Source organism: Daktulosphaira vitifoliae, unplaced genomic scaffold, assembly GCF_025091365.1.
Source record: "Daktulosphaira vitifoliae isolate Bord-2020 unplaced genomic scaffold, ASM2509136v1 Scaffold_5, whole genome shotgun sequence".
Taxonomy (NCBI): Eukaryota; Metazoa; Arthropoda; class Insecta; order Hemiptera; family Phylloxeridae; genus Daktulosphaira; species Daktulosphaira vitifoliae.
The window spans coordinates 30,356,893-30,378,382 of NW_026099576.1; the positions used below are offsets into that span (position 1 = coordinate 30,356,893).

Consider the following 21,490-nt stretch of genomic DNA (forward strand, 5'->3'; position numbering starts at 1 on the left):
TTGTATTCTATCTTCCCTCAAACTAATTAGTAGAGAAGTTTTTTTATGCTATTACAAGTTACATTTTTCCATAAGGCAAATGGTATTGGTACAAATCCACTATACCTGACCAATAAGCAAGGTAAATAACTTTATCTAATGGCATATTTATAAAGGTTCAAGTCTGACCACTTATCAGAAACAGATCTCGATCCAATCAATCACAAAAATAACAATGATCATTAATTTAATGGAATGTGAAATTATCAGCAATTATTGTGTTAAATAATAATCAGTTAATTTTTTATCAAAAGACAAAGTATGAAGAAAGTAAAGGTAAAAATGTGTTTGGTTTTATGTTTTAGAAAGTATATTATCAAGTACACATATTCACATAAGGAATCGGACTAACTGAAATTAATTGACGTTTTAATTGGCTTGCAAACTCGGCGTTAGGGTTGTGTCCTGCGCTTTTCAAGAACTGTGATTTAAAGTTGGTAATCATAAAAAAAATATTAAGAGCGTCGCATAAATTGTTTTACACAAGGAACTGTGAATTTTAGCATTGTCCCTATTGCCGTGTAATTATAATTTTAACATTATTAAAATAAATATAATATTAATACATTATCATACTTTTTAAACACATGTTTTTCTTCTATTTTAATGACTCATTTAAATGTTCTAGCTTTATCATCTACATTTTCTCAAAAAAATCATTTGAACATTTGAATGCGATCTAAGTAGTCAGATATCTAATACGTCAAAATGTGTGCTGCTAAATCATGTAAGAACATTTATTACTATGTTCTTACTCAGGGACGTTATTTCAGTTTTTTTTTGGGTGTGCAAAACTTCTAGTAGGCCATTTTGAAATTTCATCAGGCCATATAAAAATAGATATACCTACTTAAGTAAACAAAAAAAATCCAACCCAGCACAGGGGGATCGTGGGACAGTTGGGACGTGGCATAATTGGGACAAGTATATATAATATCTGACAGTGATTTGAAATTACTATCATATGAAACGTTTCGATGCAAATCTATAGATAGTATTTAATTCTAAGAAATTGGTGGATTATTTCAAAAGCAAAATAAACTCCTATTTTTTGTTCTACATTGACTACCATTTGTACATAAAAAATAGGTCGTTCCAAATTTTTTTTTTTTGAACTTCTAGTACATAAATCAAGCTTTATTTTAACATATATTTTAAAAACGCAGTATTCCCGAAACATTTTCAAGTTTTCGAAAATTCAAAGTCATTTTTCTTAACTTTGAGGAGGTAAAATAATCAGAATAAGTTTATATTTATATTTAATGTGGAATGAGAAATGAGGAACTAGAAGATTTAATTAGTGAGAAAGAGATAAGGGAGGCTGTGGCATCAATGAAAAAGAATAAAGCAGTAGGACAAGATGAAGTGCCAGTAGAAGTATGGAAAATATTAGGCGGTGTTGGCATAACGTGGTTGAAGGATCTTTTTAATAAAATCTTATTAGAAGGAAAAATTCCAAATTAATGGAGGAATAGTATTGTGGTGCTGATATTTAAAGGTAAAAGAGACATACAGGAGTGTGGAAATTGAATGTGATATTGGGACGGCTGATGTAAGTATAGATGATGAGGAAGATCATGTCAAGTGGAAGTTTTGGATAAGAGTGGCCGACCCTAAGTAGTTGGAATAAAGGCGAGGAAAAAGAAGAAGAATATTTATATTAAATGTTAGTTGGATTTATGTAACTTTGTTTTTATGTAAACATATCATAGTAAAATTAATACCTTTTCACATTCGCATCGAAGCTAAAACTGTTACGAATATCAATAGTTTAGTATGATATATGTATTGTTTACTCAATTAATTGTTACTAGAATATTTGTTTATTGAACCATGATAATACAATATTTTTGAAATTTGAATTGATAGATAAAAAATTGGTGCATTATTAATGCAGGCCAATTAGGACTGTTTTTAAAGTAAGGGGTACGGTTGCACACCCTGACTCCCCAAATGACACCCCTACAACATCAACTAACAAGTCTTAATAATAAGATATAGAACACAGACAATTTCGAAATTTAAGACATCGGTAATAGATTTGAGAAACCTTTAATAAAGAACATCTATAAATCTAAGTTAAAATATTACGCAAGAATTACTAACATACGTTATTAACTTAAAAAAGTTTACGTATGAACTTAAAAAAATACAAGTTGTTATTTTAAAATGTTTATTTATAGTTATATTTAATTAACATTTTAAGGTGACCCATGTACAGAAATACGAATATTTCTTAATTTAATTCACAAAAAATTACGTTAAAATTAAAACTTGCTGATGTATATTTTATCTAAATTATAACGTAGTGCCGTAATCAGCATTGATTGTCATAGCTATAGACGTAATATTTCCACACTTAAAGTTACAAAATAAATAATTAAAAATTACAAAAATAAAGTTACTTTAATATGACGTGACATTTTTTTAATCGGGGAAATTGTTTCTTTAATGGTAATATTTTTATAATATTGATTCCAACAACATTGTAAAAATTAGTTTTGTAGTTTTATTTTAAGATATTCTTTGAAAGAAATAGAAAAGTGAAGATAAATAAATTTCTATTTTTTTCTTTAAATACAATCCATTCAAAGTATTTAGTTTTTCGGTAGTTGTCATAATGATAAGAATATCAATGTTATCCCTTATCAATTTACCATTATTTCAAACGTGAACACGCACGTGGAGACTTGTTTTTGTAAACAAGCAATACTCGAAAGTTTTAAATAGCTAATAAAAAATAATATAAATAGTTTTTAAACAATTTAGGTCAGTTAATAAATTAATTAAAAAAACATGCGCCAGCCCACTTTGAAAAATTTAACGTGTCCCAATTATGGAAAACCTCCAGATTTTCATAATAAAGTCAGTAATTTATTGCAAAAAAAAAAAAAAATAACCATATGATGTGTATTTTATTTTCATATTGATTTATTACTTAGATATTACAAAGCTTGGGTTCTCCACATATTGATTCTTTTAACTATATGATAGAAGAAGGATTAAATCTAGCTGTTTCAGATTTATTACCTGTAGAATTTGATACAAAAGGAAATTATCGAGTTAAGCTAACATTATTGGTGAGTAAAATATTTTTGATCTTATAATTTTAAATAAATATTTATTTATTTATTTATATTATATATATTTATGTGTTAATAAATTTAGGAAGCAATTATACACGAACCTCGTGTACCAACAGGATCACTTGGTGTTACTTCTCATAATATATACCCTTTAGAATGTCGCCAACGTCACAGTACTTATTCTGGAAGATTAGAAGTAAAATTGAGTTGGTCTGTAAATGGAGAAGAGCAAAAGATTATAGATCGTGATATTGGTCAAGTACCAATAATGTTGAAAGTAATTACTGTAGTACTACAAATTCACTACATTATAACAAGTTATTTATATTTTGACCAATATGGAAAAATATATAGAGTGATCAGTTTATCATAATAACTACTCAATTATCTACAAAATAAAGATATCTTTGGGATTATTTTTTTTTGCTTTATTTAACTCCATATATTTCTGAATTTATCAATTATTAAGTACCTTTTTGATTATCCCTTATACATTACAAGAATTTCGACTTTATTTTTTTAAGGAAAACATACATATTAAAGTAATTTATAAAATGTAAAATTATCTAATTAAAAAAATGACTGGTTGATATGTGGCTTTTTGATTCTTATATAGAGTATTTTAAACTAGAAAATAGACTAATTTATTTAACTGAAGTTCAAATAATAGGTATTTCTATTCTTCCAGTACTTTTTTGTTAGAGTAAAAGTTTTTCAAATATTCTCTAAAAAGTCATATAATTAGTAACTTTTTTAATTAATTTTGACTTTTTTATTTAGTCAAAACTTTGTCATTTGTCAAAAATGAATCCTGAACAACTAGTTAGCAAAGGAGAACATCAAGATGAATGGGGAGGTTATTTTGTAGTGAAAGGCAAAGAACGTTTAGTACGTTTATTATTAGGAACTAGAAGAAATTTTCCTACTGCAGTTAAAAGGAACACGTGGAAAAATCGTGATCAAGGTTTCTCAGATATTGGTATCATGATCAGATGTGTAAAAGATGACTTAACTACTGTAGTAAGTTTTTTTTACAAAACTTAATAAAAAAATTTATGACATTTCATTAATTTTGAAGAAAATTCACTTAAGTAATTTTAAATACATTATATTTTAGACTAATACACTACATTATTTAACTGATGGTACAGCTAAATTAATGATACCAATAAAAAAAAAAATATTTTACGCACCTGTATTTTTGATTTTGAAATGTTTAACAAATAGTTCTGATGAAAATATTTTTCGACATATCATTAAAGGTTATGAAGATGATTTATATTTTAAAGGGTAAATTATCTATAAAAATCTATGATACTAAGTTTTATGGATATGAATGTTAATCAAAATTTGATTTGTGTAGGTCTATTATGGAAATGATGAGATCATTACATGAGAATAATGTACATAGTCAAGAAGATGCAATTGAATATATTGGAACCATGTTTAGACCAAAGTTTCCTGAATTACCTGAATGGAAAACCAATAAAGAAGTGTGTGATTATATGATGAGGTCAGACATTTTATAATCAAGGTTTGTTTATTTGATAGTTACATGTTGAATCTAATAATATTTAATTTTTAGGAGCTATGTTTTAATACATTTGCATAAAGATTATGATAAATTTAAACTACTATCATTTATGTTACAAAAGTTATTTTCAGTAGCTCAAAATAAATATTTATTAGAGGGAGCTGATGGAGTAATGATGCAAGAACTAATGCTTGGTGGTCATCTTTATTTAAAAGTAAAGTAAAAAAAAATTATAAATTTGTTATTATATTATATAATTTATTTAAATTTAATTATTTTACTAGATTTTCAAAGAAAAATTACAAATGTGGTTAGGCTTAATAAAAATTAATTTATTGAAGTTTGATCAAGGGGGTCTGCCATCTATTGGTGATATGATGACTGCATTAAAAAGATGTGATTTTATAGAACATACAATGAATAGTTTTTTTGCTACTGGTAACCTACTAAGCTCATCTGGTTTAGGAATGCAACAAGATAAAGGTAATAGCTAATCTTATTCAATTCTAGAATTAACCCTTACAAAGTTTCAGAAGAACTATTTACAAATTATTTTTAAAAATGTTTAGGGAGGGAGAAATCAGATATAAGATCCTCCAAGAATTTTTTTGAAATTGTGCTTATGGTAGCTAATTAATTGAATAATACTTTTAGTTATTATTTTTCTTTACTAAAATGTATATTATGGGCAAAAAAATGTTAAATATAAATTATTGGAAATCTAAATAAATTCTATTATTTATAATAATTTTGGAATAAATATATAATTTTAAATGTATCCTTCATATGATTTTTAGTACGAAGGAAATTACTTTTTTTTAACTTTAATTCACTGATTAAACCAAAATTTATTAAAGTCACATTTTGATAATTAAATTAACTATGTAAAGAAGATAAGAAAAAAGTGTTTTATAGAAAGCAAAGACTCGATTTAGGTTACTGAACATAAAATTTAGTAAAATTAATTTTAAAATAGTTTTTAAAGGAAACATATTTAAAAAATATAGTTATTTTCTGTTATAATAACAACATTTTTCATTTTACTAAAACAAAATTATATGATTTGAATTTTTTTTTTTGTTGATGGTTATCAAATTATGATTTGTATTCTTATAAATATTTTAGTGAAGGTTGTATTTATTGATAAAAATATGAAAAACTAGCATAATACTTCTCTTAGAAAATCTCAGTTTGTCTATTTAATTAGGAACTGTCCTAAATATTTGAATCTACATATTCACAATCTACATAATCGATATTTTATTGCCTTTTTAATTGGTAACAACTTAGAAAAACATAGACTAATGGAGAATTTCACTCTCAACTACTATGATTTTATATCAAGAAAGCTTCTTTTGGACCCTTTCCATAAATTTATTATATATGATTAACTTATGGCAGTGGTATGGTTAAAATAAAAAATAAAAAATGGTTTTTATATAACTATAGGCTATCATAATAGTAATTGTTTTTAATATACATCTTATTATTTATTTTAAATCTGATTTTTTAATTTTATATCATTTATATAAAAAAATAATTTATTAATAAAAATAAATGAATAATATTATTTTAAAATCCCATTTTTCTGTTATAATTGTAAAATCTTTATTCAAATTCCAGGATTAACAATATTAGTGGAAAATATCAGTAGAATGCGTTATATGGCTCATTTCCGTGCTGTACATAGAGGTGCTATATTTGAGTCTATGAGAACAACTGAACCTAGAAAACTGTTACCTGATGCCTGGGGCTTTATATGTCCTGTTCATACACCTGATGGAACACCTTGTGGGCTTTTAAATCATTTAACTAAATCTTGTGTTGTAAGTATTATTTAAAAAATTGTAAATAATTTAAAATAAATTTACTGAAATAATTTTGAAATTTAAGGTATAAATATAAATTATTAAAACAAAATATTTAAACCTTAATTATTAATTAGGAATTAAATCTATTTTTCTACATATATTCCCTTACATTTATCTCCTCAACTACTTGAGATCGAAAAACAATTGAAAATAAAAATATAATGTAAAAATTGTAAGCTTAACTCAAGTATTGTTATTTTCTAACCATTTTAATTTAAAATTTGTTGTTCACTTTGATATATTATTTAATAGCCATTTCAATTTGAACAACCAATTTTCAGTTTTATTTTATTTATAAAAAAAATAACTACAAGTTTAAATGATAAGTATTAGTAATATTTTTGCTATTAAGTAGTATATTTAATTAAAAAGTTTTATTATTTTGTAATATTTATTTTTATTCCATATATACATTGGATTTTTTAAGAATACTACCCTGATTTTTTCATTAATATATACTTTTTTTAATTTTAAAAAATATGTTGCTGGAAGTTTTTAATTTGATTATCTCTAAACTAACAAGATTAAGTTTTTATAAGTAGTTTTTGTAAATTTTTGAAATTCAATACTAATATTGATGATGCAATTTTTTATTAGTTTTAAATAATTTATTTTATTTTACTAATTTTTTTTCATTTAATTTAGATTCAAAAAAATTATTTCTGTACATACTATTGGTTAAGGCTTAGTTGATATTTGAATTATAAATTAGTTAAATACATTGCTTGAAATGTTTGAGGATATATCCATGTTTGCAGTTGAATTCTGACATTTCGGACTCATTGCAGAGTCCGAAACGTTAGAATTCAACTGCAAACATGGATGTATCCTCAAGCACTTCAAGTAACAAGACAATCCACAAAAGCTTTAACACATTCATAGTTAAATACATACTTGCTAATAATATATATATTTTTTTAAACAAGGTAACAAAATCTATTAATAAAAAAATATTAAGAGATATACCCAAAGTATTAAAATCTCTTGGTATGTGTGATATTTCTTATAAACCTCAAGATGTTAGTATTGGATATGAATATACTGTTATTCTTGATGGTCGATTAGTTGGCTATGTCCCTGAAACAATTATGGGTTTATTTATTAAAAAGCTGAGAATGCTTAAAGTTCAAGGAAAACTGGTAACTTATAAGCTTTATAGATATCGGAAAGTTAAATTAAATTATTTTGTTTGATATAAAATTTAGATTCCAGATACTACTGAAATAGTATGGTTACAAAAAAATAATGACAATGTTTTAAGTCAATTTCCTGGTTTATTTTTATTCACTGGAAGTGCTAGAATGATGAGACCTGTGTTAAATTTAGAATTAAAACGTGTAGAGCTTGTTGGTACATTTGAACAAGTTTATCTTGATATCAGTATTTCAGACGAGGAGATTAGACCTAAAGTAATATTCAATTTATATTCTCATTAAATATGTTTTATTTATTTGTTTGTATTGTATATTATTTTAGATAACAACTCATAGAGAAATTACCAAAACAGATTTTCTTAGTCATTTAGCATGTCTTATACCTCTACCAGATTACAATCAAAGTCCTCGTAATATGTATCAGTGTCAAGTAAAGTGTAACATTACTTTTTATTCTATATGTTTTGTACATTTTATTAACTATTAAAATCCTATGAGTCAATTTTTACTAATATTTGTTATGTGTAATATGTATTATTATTATTATTATTTATTTAAATTGGCTAATGTCCAATAACATGTAATGCATGGGTTGTGATTTATATAGGATTTTATCCTGGGAGAAAGGTTTTATATAAGATAAACTTGTCTTACCTCCTTCAAATAATATCTAAGTCATGAAGTTTATATAAGTCTTAAGGTGTGGTTGAATTTGAAAACTACTTAAAAAATATCCAGGGGAGTAGGTATTTAAAATTACACAACAATATATTCTTGTGAAATATAATTTTTGGAAATATATACATTTACTTTTACAATATACAGAATATTTGTTATAACAAATTGCTATAGTTATCCATGTTAAAGTAGCAGGCATATTTTTTAATACAGGTTGCTAACTGTTGTGTTTAAAATGTGTACATTAACAGCTATATTTTGATTATAGTCAAATACAGTATAAATGGCTGATAAACAATGAAAATAAATGATATTTAAATAGGGCAATTTATTAAACAGAATATAATAAAAGTTTTTTATATACAGTATAGTCTATAATATTTTGACAAATCTAATAATTTTTGATCCAGCAAATATTTTGTTATGTTTTTTTACAGTATTGAATTACATTAAAAATGTATTTTTTATTATTTGTTTGCAATAAAAAAAATTTGTTTTCAACATTTCAAAATCATCATTTTTTAGTTCGATAATAACTTTAGGATATATACTTATTGAGTTACAAACATTTTAGTACAAAGAGTGGGTATGTAGTGAAAATAGAGTGCACAAAAACGAATAAAATTTATACCTACCAGTGTTGCATACTTATTATGTGCATTGCAATACTTGTAACTCAATAAGTACTTATCCTACAGTTGTTATCAATACATCATAATTTTTTGTAAGAAAAGTCTTAAAATTGGCTTTTTTAAATTTTCAAAATAATAAAAAAAAAATGGAAAAATATTTATATATTTTTTTTAATTGAAGATAAAAAATTCTATTTTAACAAAAATTGTAAAACTGTATAAATAAGTAACGCATAATATTTTCTGGATAAAAAATTATTTGATATGTCAAAACATGGTAGACTATTGTATAAATACAAATGGTGGACTTTTTTTTTGTCTTTGTTGTGTAGTATTTATCTCTTAATTTTTAAATGGTTAAATACTTTTTAGATCCATTATTTCCCTTATAACTATATCTGTAATGGCAACATTATAAACTAGTTTATAAAATAGAAAATGATCTAATTAAAAAAATGACTGGTTGATAACTTTTGTAAATATCAAATTATTTAAACTTAAAAATAAAGAATTGAAGTGAAGTGACTTGCCTGTTTATTTTTATCTGTGAGCATTACTGAACCACTCTTGTTCTCCCTTCACAATTACAAAATATTTTTATCTCTTAAAATAATGGTTTAAAAATTGTTATCAACGAGTCATTTTTATAGTTAGATCATTTTCTTATTAATTTCATATTTATATCTAGGTGAAAAGATGAATGCGACAAAGAAATGTCTAATAATAAAAATAATCATACTCACACTTTACCTTTAGTCTAAATTTTAAAATACTAATAACTTCCAAAGTAGTGGTCTAAAAGTTGTTATGGACCAGCCTTTATCTTGATTAGATCATTTTATATTTTATAAACTAAATTAATATGTATGTTATCCTAATAGGGAATAAGGGACACACCTAAAAAAATATTAAACCACTTATAAACCAAGTGATAAATACTACTAAACAGAGTCCAAACAAATATTTCCATGATTATTATTATTTTGGGAGAAACTTTTTGGTCAATGATAAATACAATTACTCTGTACATTTTTTGGGAATATTTTGATATTATAGTAGTTTATATAAATTATAGATGGGTAAACAAACAATGGGTACTGCTTGTCATAATTGGCATTTACAATCTGAAACTAAATTATACAGACTTCAAACTCCAGCATCACCATTATTTAGACCATTACATTATGATGAATTGTCAATGGATGATTTTGCAATGGGTACAAATGCTATAATAGCTGTGATATCTTATACGGTATAATATAATCTTTAGTAAGTAACTAGAATACTTAAATTTTCAGTGTCGTTTTTTTTTTAGGGATTTGATATGGAAGATGCCATGATAATTAACAAAATGGCTTTAGACCGTGGGTTTGCTCATGGTTCCATTTTCAAAACTGAAATGATTGAAACCCAAGTAAGATTTTAATAGACTTATTTGTTTATAAAATTAAGTTTAAAAAATGGTTTTTATTTAGCCAAATACATATTTTATGCTTGATCCAAATAAAGAAGGACTTAGTGAATTTTTAGGATCAGATGGGCTTCCCCATGTAGGTTTAGTATTAAAAAAAGGAACACCTTATTATAGGTATTTATATATTATGTACAAAATTGAATAATAATAATCTACAAAATTTTATTTTTCAACAGTTTTTTTAATGAGCAAACACAAGGGTTTATTGTTGCCAAATATTCAAGTAGTGAAGAAGTAATTGTAGATTCAGTTCGTCTATGTGGAGATTTTACTACTGGGCGGAAAATACCTAACAAAGCTACAATAACTATTAGAGTTCAAGTTAGTTTTTATGAATAATTTTGTAATTTTAATGTTTTTAAACTCAGGTAAATTTACTGATTGTAAAGTTCTCAATAAACTTAATTAATATTTGTAAATATTTAAATCCAGTACAACTAAATTAAAATAGTTAAGTCTTAAATTTAACTTTCTAAAGAATTATTAATATCCAGTAATTAATTATTAATAACTAATATTATTAATATTAGTTTAAATATAATTCGGTAGGAGAATTATTTAAATACAATAGACCTATAGAGCTGAGTACCTGGGTAGTTCTTATCTATCTCTATAACAATTAAACTAATTAATATTGGTATAGTTTTTAGAAAATACTTTTTATAATTTCATAATATTTTTAAATTTAGAGGAATCCAACTGTTGGTGATAAATTTGCTAGCAGAGCTGGGCAAAAAGGTATATTCAGTAAAGGTTGGCCAGCTGAAGATTTACCTTTTACAGAAAGTGGAATGGTACCCGATATTGTTTTTAACCCTCATGGATTTCCTTCAAGAATGACTATTGGTAAAAACATTAAATTTTATTTTTATAATTTTACATAAGAAGTCTTCTTAAAGAAATTAGAAAGAAATGATTTTATTCTAATTTACTAGAAGAGTGATCAATATTAGTTACATTATGATATATAATCAGTTTTACATCCTTTTATTTCCTGAATTTAACATGCTACAGAGGGTGGTGGTAGCCCTCTTTCACGTGTTAAATATCAAAGATTGTTCTTGGCTAAGCCAATGATGAACAAGGTGGATATTGTAGTCGGTTTGCATCAGAGACCAAACATCATCAATGAGAAAATCACAAAAAAAACTCATTGGCACCCTGGGGATCGAACCCGGGACCACGCGCTGAAATATACATTAGGCCAGGCCGAACCCTAGTTACTTAATGTAATAACTATTTAGAAACTGAAAGTTTTTTCATAAAATTTTATGATAACACTTTTTGTACACCTTAGTCAATGTTATGAAATTGACTTAAAATGTAATAGTTTAATTGAAAAAAGATTTTGTCATGAAAAGTACATTTTGAAAATTTGCTCTATCATTAAGTTTTATTGTTGAAAAATGATAAAATAGTCAAAATTGTAAATAAAATATACAAATTATGGCACATACGTATCTATAGAGCGGCTAAAGAGAGCGATTGCCCCGTTTTCCATTTTTTTAGGGACGGAATTAGATTTTTACATAGCATATCTTCTGTTAATGAACAATAATATGAATTTATAATACCATAATATAATATTAATGAATACTAACATTCTGAAATTATAATATCTAGCACTATTGTTAAAGACAAGATTTGTAAATAAGAAAGATATCTATTATCTATTATGGAACCGTGCTCTTACCTGTTACCATATAAAGGAGCATACTTTACAGGAAAATAATTGCTTCATGAAAGAAGTTCTTTTATGTTTAAAGTCTTATTTGTTATTGTAAAGGGTGATCATCAGAAGGTAAGGTGGGTAGGTAAGAGAGACTTATCTAGGTGGTAAGAGGTGGCTTTACTCCGCCAAAACGTGATTGGCAATATTTGAATTTTTTTAGTTAAGCATACATGTTTTTTTGGTAACAAAAAAAAATTTTGTGAGGGAGAGGAACACATTAGCACTTAAGCGCTAAATTTCTGATTAAATTTCTGGATTATAGTGAAGAAAAGTGATTTTAAAATGATAGCCTCATAGATAATATAGATGAGTACTGAGTAGAAAGCCTTTCACATCAAAAACGCCGGACAAAATAAACACAAACAAATTGACTCAATTGAATAGACTAATAAAATAAATTCATCTAATTATTAGCTTTAATGCAAAGCTGAGAAGGTATTTTACCATAAAGTGGTTTTTTTTTTGTGTGTGTCTGTTGCCACTTTTTCTCAGCTCTCACTGGACCGATTTTGATGAATAATATGTCAAAAGATCACAAATTGTACTTAATTGAAGACATTACCCTTGAAAATTGAAAATATTTCCCTCGTTCCCCGTAAATGGGGGAAATCTTCCATTTAAAAAAATAGAGCTTTTCTGATAAATTTACTGTAAATAATAATCATAAAATTTTCTAACTACATATTAATCTTAACAATTCCATTTTTTCTATTAAATGATGTCAATTTCAAACTTGCAAGTTGAGCTAAAAGTTATGGTAATAAATTAATTTTTTTTTATTATAAACTTTCACTTAAAAGGACAAAAATAAGTAGGTTAAAAATTATTACTTTTAACATATTAAAAATCAAAATCAATAATAATTTGAAAACAATTAATTAAAAAAAACCCAGCACGGGGGGTCGCGGCACAATGATGACGTGGCATAGTTGGATCAAGTATAATGATATCTGACAGTGATTAAAATCACTATCAAAAAATAAATGTAGTTTAAAAAAACACGCTTTTAAAGCACATCGAACTAAAAAGTTAAAAATAATTTTTAAAATAAGTTTCAAATAATTATGAAAAAAAAATCTAGTATTATTGTGATAAAAGCGTGGGTGCTTTGTGCCATATTTTTCGTATATTGAGCGCCTGATGCTTTTATCACAATAATACTAGATTTTTTGTTCATAATTATTTGAAACTTATTTTAAAAATTATTTTTAACTTTTTAGTTCGATGTGCTTTAAAAACGTGTTTATTTAGTTGTTTTAAACTATATTTATTTTCCACTTTTTAGTTTCATGTTATGATAGTAGTTACTATCAATATCATGGTTGTAACGGGTAACGGGAAATCAGGGTTCGATTCCGGGGAGGGTGTCTGAGAAACGGCTACCACATCCAAGGAAAGCAGCAGGAGCGTAAATTACCCACTCCCGTAACATGGAGGTAGTGACGAAAAATGACGATACTGGATTCATCCTTTGTAATCGGAATGAATGAGTTCTATGTCTCTAAATAAGAATAAAGTGTGTTAATATATATTTTTATTAGTAATTAGAATATATATATATATACATGTAAAGCGACATAAGTACGTAAACGTATCATGCATTAGGTACAGTCGTGTTTTGTGGGCGGGCGAGTCGGACTAACGTTATACTTGAGGTATTAACGGCGNTCACAATAATACTAGTATTTTTTGTTCATAATTATTTTAAACTTATTTTAAAAATTATTTTTAACTTTTTAGTTCGATGTGCTTTAAAAACGTGTTTATTTAGTTGTTTTAAACTATATTTATTTTCCACTTTTTAGTTTCATGTTATGATAGTAGTTACTATCAATATCATGGTTGTAACGGGTAACGGGAAATCAGGGTTCGATTCCGGGGAGGGTGTCTGAGAAACGGCTACCACATCCAAGGAAAGCAGCAGGAGCGTAAATTACCCACTCCCGTAACATGGAGGTAGTGACGAAAAATGACGATACTGGATTCATCCTTTGTAATCGGAATGAATGAGTTCTATATCTCTAAATAAGAATAAAGTGTGTTAATATATATTTTTATTAGTAATTAGAATATATATATATATACATGTAAAGCGACATAAGTACGTAAACGTATCATGCATTAGGTACAGTCGTGTTTTGTGGGCGGGCGAGTCGGACTAACGTTATACTTGAGGTATTAACGGCGGTAAGAATATATACGTAAGCCATATGCACGCGGATGATAATGGTCAGTCAAAATAAAAATTTGTTTATATATACATAATATTGATGACACGCACGTGTGTACGGGTACGATAACCAAAAATAAATTTAGATAGGAATAGTATTGCCGGCGTGTAATTAGTGTAGCTTGGCGTGGGGTGGGGTAGGATTAATGTGTTATGACAGTCTAGTCTAGACGACGGAATATGCGATAACGCGTGGCGTTTGGAGAGTTACAAACATACATACAGATGAAACTAATATATAAGCGTGTTAAAAAAGCTTCGATGCAAATCTTTAGATAGTGTTTAATTTTCAAAAATTGATGGATTATTCTACATGGATAAAAGCTACATGATCTGCTATTTCCTTATTAATATCCTGATTAAGATAAAGTATGGCGAATGAAATATGTATATAAATACTACTTCTCATGAAAAAATTGTATTGATCTATACATTTTTTAAAAAGTTATAGCATTATAAAGTAAAAAATGTAAAATATAAAATCGAGAATTTTCACACAAAAATAGCATTCAGTAGCCATTTTTACCGTGAACTCAAAATAAAGTCCGAAATTTTTTTTTCCATCATAAAGTATATTACATTAGCTTTAATTTAAGATATATATAAAAATGTGAAACTTTCCAGAACAATTTCAAAAGTTAGGTTGAAAAAGTAAATTTTTTGTAAAAAAGTTGTCATTTTAAATTCCTCCCTGGGCAGTAAAGGGTCAGAAGGGTCAGGTATAAAAAAAATATACCAAATGATAGGGAAAGACTTCAAGCATCTATATAAAAAAAAATTATATAGATTTATTCATTTTTGAAAAAGTTATGGCAGTATTAAGTAAAAAAATTTCGAAAATTTGCGATTTTTAAATTTGTAATTTTTTTGGAGGTTTCCCCCATTTACGGGGAACGAGGGAATTTTTTTCAATTTTTAAGGGTAATGTCTTCGACTAGATACAATTTGTGATCTTTTGACGTATCGTTGAAAGAAATCTGTTCGGTGAGAGCTGAGAAAAAGTGGTAACAGACACAAAAAAAAAAAAAAAAAAAAAAAAAAAAAAAACACTTCATAGTAAAACCAATACCTTCTCAGCTTCGCATCGAAGCTAAAATTATATATTATATTTTTGAATCTAAGAATTAATAATCTGGATATAATTAAGGAAGTATAAGTTGATGTTGCTTTTGTAATTATCCACCAATTTCTTAAAATTAAACACTACAGATTTGCATCGAAGCGTTTCTTATGATAGTGATTTTAATGACTGTCAGATTAAATCTATACTGAGCCCAACTACGGCCATGTATCCACTGTGCCAAAATTGAAATAATTGTTTTTTTTTTTATTAATAAACATTTTTTTTCATAAAAGAAATTACTTTTGCAAAATAAAACAATGACAAATTTAATCAATTTCTTCTTTGTATTATTTTTATACAAAATATTCTTTTTACATGAAGTATTTTCAAATATGTAAAAAAAATACTATTTAATTAAACAGTATTTAATGAAACACTTTTAATCATGCAACTCTTTGAGATTTTGAACTATCGTTTTTTTGTGAGTACCCCAAAAATTTATGCAAAAGAATAAAATTCCGACATCTAATTATGATAAACACAAATTTCACTTATAAATAACGTTTTTTCGTAGCTATGATGATAGAATGTATGGCAGGAAAATCAGCTGCAGTGCATGGTGTCGTTCATGATGCTACACCCTTTAAGTATAGTGAAGATGATACAGCAATTGATTACTTTGGACAATTATTACAAGCTGGTAAGAGTATTGTATTTTTCAATTTCCTTAATTTTATTTCGATAAATTGAATAAAGTGTTCAAAAAACTAATTGTTCTTTAAAATAATTTTAATAAAAATATTGACTATATTTTAATCAGTTTTTCATTTTAAGTAAAATTAAAACTATATTAAAAATATTATTAATTTAAAAAACTAAAAAATATTAAAAATATTTTCATTTTATTTTATCTATTTATTTAAATTTCTCATTGTTTATAATTTAAAATGTCATTTTTAGATTCGATGCAAATCTGACAAGGTATTAATTTTACTATGATCTGTTTTTTTTTATGTCTATCGCAACTTTTTCGCAGCTCTCACCGAAATGATTTCTTTCAACAACACTTCAAAAGATCACAAACCGTATCTCGTTAAAGACATTACCTTTAAAAATTGAAAAAAATTTCACTCGTTCCTCGTAAGTGATCCTCCAAAAATGTCAATTTTTATAATGGGTAAATTTGACTTTTCTTTCATAAAACTGCCATAACAAAGGAAATAGGAGTTCATTTTGCTTTTGAAATAATCCATCAATTTCTTAAAATTAAATACTACATATTTGCATCGAAGTATTTCTTATGATAGTGATTTTAATCACTGTCAGATAACATTTATACTCTTACCATTTATGTCACGTTTACACTGTGCCGCCATTATACTGTGCTCCCGTTTTTTATTTTAGCCTCGCTGCGAAGCTGAGAAGGTATTAATTTTACCATGATGTGTTTATTTTTATTTTTGTGTCTGTCACTACTTTTTCTCGGCTCTCACTGGACCGGTTTTTCTTAACGATACATCAAAAGATAATAAATCATATCTAGTTGAAGACATTACAATCAAAAATTGAAAATGTTACCCTCGTTCCCCGTAACTAGTGAAAATCCTCCAAAAAATTACAATTTTTAAAATCGGTAAATTTCTACATTTCTTAAACTTTTTTTTCTAAAAACTGCTATAACTTATTGAAAAATTAACAAATCCAAATAATTTTTTTTTATTGAAACCATAGATATTTCTCTTTCATTTGATATACATTTTTTGAAAGTCTAGCCCTTTATCTGCCTACAGGGGGGGATTCAAAATATCAACTTCTGCATCAAAATTTTAATTTTTCAACTTAACTGTTGAAAATATTCCGGAAATACTCCATTCAAACATATGCTAAAATAAAGCTAAGTTTATGTACTATAAGTTAAAAAAATAATTGCCCCGACGACTTGTCTTATATGGTTGTCGTAGTTAAAAAAACATGCAATTTTGGTGTTAAAATTTACGATTTCATATTTTATTTTTTCAACTTTAAATTGCTATAACTTTTCGATGTGTGGATCAATACAATTATTTTTTCATAAATACTTTATCTCTATTTCTTTCATTTGATATGCATTTTTTGAAAATCTGACTTTTGACCTGACTACAGGGGGGATTCAAAATAAACAATTTTGCACACAAGTTAAACTTTTTCAACTCAATACTACACTACTAAAAAAAAAAATCGAGATATAGTGAACATGGTTATTATATTCAAAAATATGCTATTATTGTGTTAAAATTCTTGGTATTGTATTTTAATTTATTTTAATATACCTTATAATTAGGTACACTGATTTTCATGAATTATATATAGAACTAATTAACATTGAATATAAAGTTACACTTATTTCAATTTGTTTTCAATTCTGTGGCAATGATTTTTTTGCAATTTTTTCTTAATTTTCTTTAGTTAGAAGTTTGCTTTTGAATAATCCACCAATTACTTAAAATTAAACACTACCTACAGATTTGTATCGAATCGTTTCTTATGATAGTGATTTTAATCATTGTCAGATATCATCTATACTAGTCCTAACTATGCCGCGACCCCACTGTGCTACCGTTTTTATAATCATAGTGTATAAAATGTATGTAAATTTTGACAGTAAAAGATTTATGAATATGAATAAATATTTAGGTGGATATGACTATTTTGGTACAGAACAAATGTATAGTGGAGTAGATGGTAGAGAAATGAAAGCAGCAATATTTTTTGGTGTAGTACATTATCAAAGATTAAGGCACATGGTATCAGACAAATGGCAGGTAAATTTTAGCAACTAATAATTTTAAAAAAATGTTCAAACTCGAAACGGATTTTTCCATTAGGTACGTAGTACAGGCCCCGTAGATGCAGTAACTAAACAACCAGTTAAAGGTAGAAAAAGAGGGGGAGGTGGTAGAGTTGGTGAGATGGAAAGAGATGCATTAATTTCTCATGGTACTCCCTTTTTAATGCAAGATCGTTTTATGGATTGTTCTGACAAATCAACTGTAAGTATTAGCAGTGCTTACATAAATATAATGTCAGTATAACCGTTTTTTCTTCATATTAGGCTCTTATTTGTATGAAATGTTTTTCAATTCTAACACCCATGATACATTTTAAAGAAGATAGCTATGCAAGTAAAATAGCATTATGCAGGATTTGTAATTCCAAAAGTATACAAGAAATTGGGATTCCGAATGTTTTTAGATATTTATGTTCTGAACTTGCTGCCATAAATATTAAACTAAAATTCAATATTGAAGTGTAATTTTAAATATTTGAATAAATGATTTTTTACTCGATAGTTATTATCGTGATACTTAATAGTCAAATGTTAAGAATCAAGTAATTTTTTTAGTTTATTTTTCTAGTGTTTTTACGAACCCCTATGAGATCGAAGTCGATCAGAACTGAACAATCCAGATATTTAATCGAATCAAATATTAATTTTGATAGTTTATAGGTAAAACATTTTTTACGTCATTCTTCAACAAATTCTGCACAATTTTTGGTTATGCTAGTTCGATTTTCAATCCGATTTATAAGGAAAAAGTTTGTTTCGATTTTTTTCAATTTTTGAATCGAGCCGTATACGGAGAATTCGGCGTTCATAATATTAATTATAAAAAATAAAAAAAAATTATCTTTTAATTTAATAAATTGTTTTGTAAGATTTTATAACTCGCAACAATTATAAAAATTGACCAATAAAAAATCACAGTGTCATCTGTCTTACTGCGGATGCCCATGATAACAATATTTGAATCAGTATTTCAGAAGTTAAAAAGATTTTTTTTAAATGTGAATTTGAAGAACGGTGTGGATACGATTATTTGCATCATTAAACATTTCTCGCACGTACTCCTGACCAAGCCTTTAATATTTAATAACGATCAATATTTATTTAAAGAGCAATTCTTATATCATTTTAGCTAGTCAATGAATCGAGATAATAAAAATAATGAGAATTTTACATTTAATTTCCTTATTTCCATTTTATTCTTAAATCGTGAAGTATTTATCGTGTTCACCCCATATACATTATAAGGGTGTCAATTTTGACAAATGGAAATATACATATTTAACTAAAAATTGATATAATTAAGAATATTACTGGTCGATAACAACTTTTGAACCAGTATTTCGGAAGTTAATAACAATTTAAAGTAGGTAATGGCTGGTGGTAAAACGCGGATTTGGTTATATTTATCATAAGATATTTCCACTCTTCCAACGGTTTTATAAACAAATTTTCGATTATGTGGTCAATGATAAAAGAATCACCTTGCATAGAATATACAAGGGTATTTGAGACATATTAAGTTACTACATTAATTTGAAGAAACTTGTTTTCTTATCACTAGATGTTGGAACTATGTTAATTTACATAATTGGATAGATTTGATTCAGTTAACGGGAAAACGATCAACTAAATGAACTCTGGATGATAATAATTGTGTGTTTAAAGAAAAAATTAATACGTATCCTAAAAATTAAATTAAATTTTTTTAACCGTATTTTACAATAAAATTATGATAAAATCAATGCTGAACTCTTTAAATTTAAATTAATATTACTATATTATCGATAAACGTATTATTCTTAACTATTATGTAGGTTTGACAAATTAGAAATTACATTTATTACTCCAACTAATCGCCTTTTTTAAAAAAAGTAAAACATCTAAAATAGGTAAGTATCTTTTCAGTGATACAAAGATGTGAAGTAGTATTAAAATATTTATAAATACGTGTAGAATGATTACGTGTACATATAACACGTGGAGTCACTTTGAAATATCTACATTTCTTTTAACGATTGTTGACCTTATTATTACATTGTTTTACTATAAAATTTCGCGAAAAATAAGGTTTTTTATACTTCATAAAATGTAAAGTTTAAGCATTTAATATTAACTATTATTACACTCAATATTATTTGTTGATGTACCTTTTTGTTTTATTATTTATATACATGTGTAGTGGCATTTTTATAATTTGATAAACAAGTTCTTTTGGTTTATTGATTTTAAATTAGTTATTCTATGAAATACTTACTATCACAGTAACCAATTGTGATTTAACCAAAATTTTAATGAACTATTTAATATGAAGGACAATATAGTAGATCACTCATATTTACCTTTACTGTATCAATAATCAGGTTTTTTTTATGTTCAAATATTAGCAAAAATATTTATTTTAAAGTCATTATGATCACTAGCAGATTTAGAGGGGTTCCGTGCATCTAGATTCCCAGACATAGATTTCTACAATATATAATATTTAGGGTACGACACATTTAGAATAAATTTAATATTTTTAGGACTTCCTTTAGAACAATGTTGAAAATTCAACACTGATTATAATGATTTTAAACTAAATAATAAGTAAATCTTCTGTTCATCACTATATTTTGTGATCAGATTCATTTTTCAGTATTCAATTAAAAACTGTCCCTGAACTGATTGTTAAAGTTTTGATTACATATTGCAAGCAAGAACAAATCATTGGGAAATATGACTAGTTTTCCCATATTTATTTATTTAATTAATTTGAATTAGATTATTATTGATTTCAATTATACTTTGACCCCTAACGATTACACTATTTAGATAAATCAAAAATTAATTATATAATATAATTTTAGATGAGTTTCATTGTTATTAATCTCATTATTAAAAATTACAAAATATTAACGGTATCATACAATTTAAAAATGTTAACACAATGATAAGTCAATATAATTGCCAAAAGTTTGACCTAGTTTCTATTTTAGGAGTAAAGCATTGACATAATTATGTAGTTGCCAAATTATCAATAATTATTTTAATACATTAATACAACATATTCTATTGTTTCTGATATTTTTAAAATTTCAAGTGTGCTATTGAAAATTATTTCAATGTCTCTTTATCTAAAACAACATTTGAAATACTATAAAATAATCAGATATTCTATAACTAACTCAGTG

The 21,490-nt window shown here is 26.1% G+C and overlaps 1 protein-coding gene across 2 annotated transcripts; it reads left to right on the plus strand.

Annotated features, from left to right (window-relative positions):
- Nucleotides 1-26: 26 nt before the first annotated feature.
- Nucleotides 27-18,823, plus strand: LOC126907114 (DNA-directed RNA polymerase I subunit RPA2). Of its 2 annotated transcripts, XM_050688186.1 has the most exons (22): nt 27-560; nt 668-766; nt 2,982-3,119; nt 3,208-3,402; nt 3,906-4,145; nt 4,243-4,415; nt 4,489-4,638; nt 4,711-4,873; nt 4,944-5,142; nt 6,283-6,485; nt 7,457-7,669; nt 7,736-7,939; nt 8,007-8,114; nt 10,070-10,246; nt 10,310-10,408; nt 10,470-10,582; nt 10,645-10,789; nt 11,158-11,314; nt 16,068-16,193; nt 18,167-18,294; nt 18,358-18,522; nt 18,585-18,823. In XM_050688186.1, exons 3-22 carry the CDS (start codon nt 3,027-3,029, stop codon nt 18,783-18,785), a joined length of 3,252 nt encoding a protein of 1,083 aa, XP_050544143.1. In that variant the 5' UTR covers nt 27-560; nt 668-766; nt 2,982-3,026; the 3' UTR covers nt 18,786-18,823. The 2 variants fall into 2 exon arrangements, with proteins under 2 accessions (XP_050544143.1, XP_050544142.1); XM_050688185.1 differs by lacking the exons at nt 27-560; nt 668-766 and adding an exon at nt 2,695-2,904.
- The last annotated feature ends 2,667 nt before the right edge of the window (nt 18,824-21,490 follow it).

Excerpts from the sequence above, each read along its gene's own strand:
- LOC126907114 (XM_050688185.1), top strand. The coding sequence starts at position 2,836 with ATGCGCCAGCCCACTTTGAAAAATTTAACGTGTCCCAATTATGGAAAA. Across the intron at positions 4,874-4,943 it reads GTGGTCATCTTTATTTAAAA|ATTTTCAAAGAAAAATTACA; the intron begins GTAAAGTAAAAA and ends TTATTTTACTAG. Across the intron at positions 18,295-18,357 it reads TGGTATCAGACAAATGGCAG|GTACGTAGTACAGGCCCCGT; the intron begins GTAAATTTTAGC and ends TTTTTCCATTAG.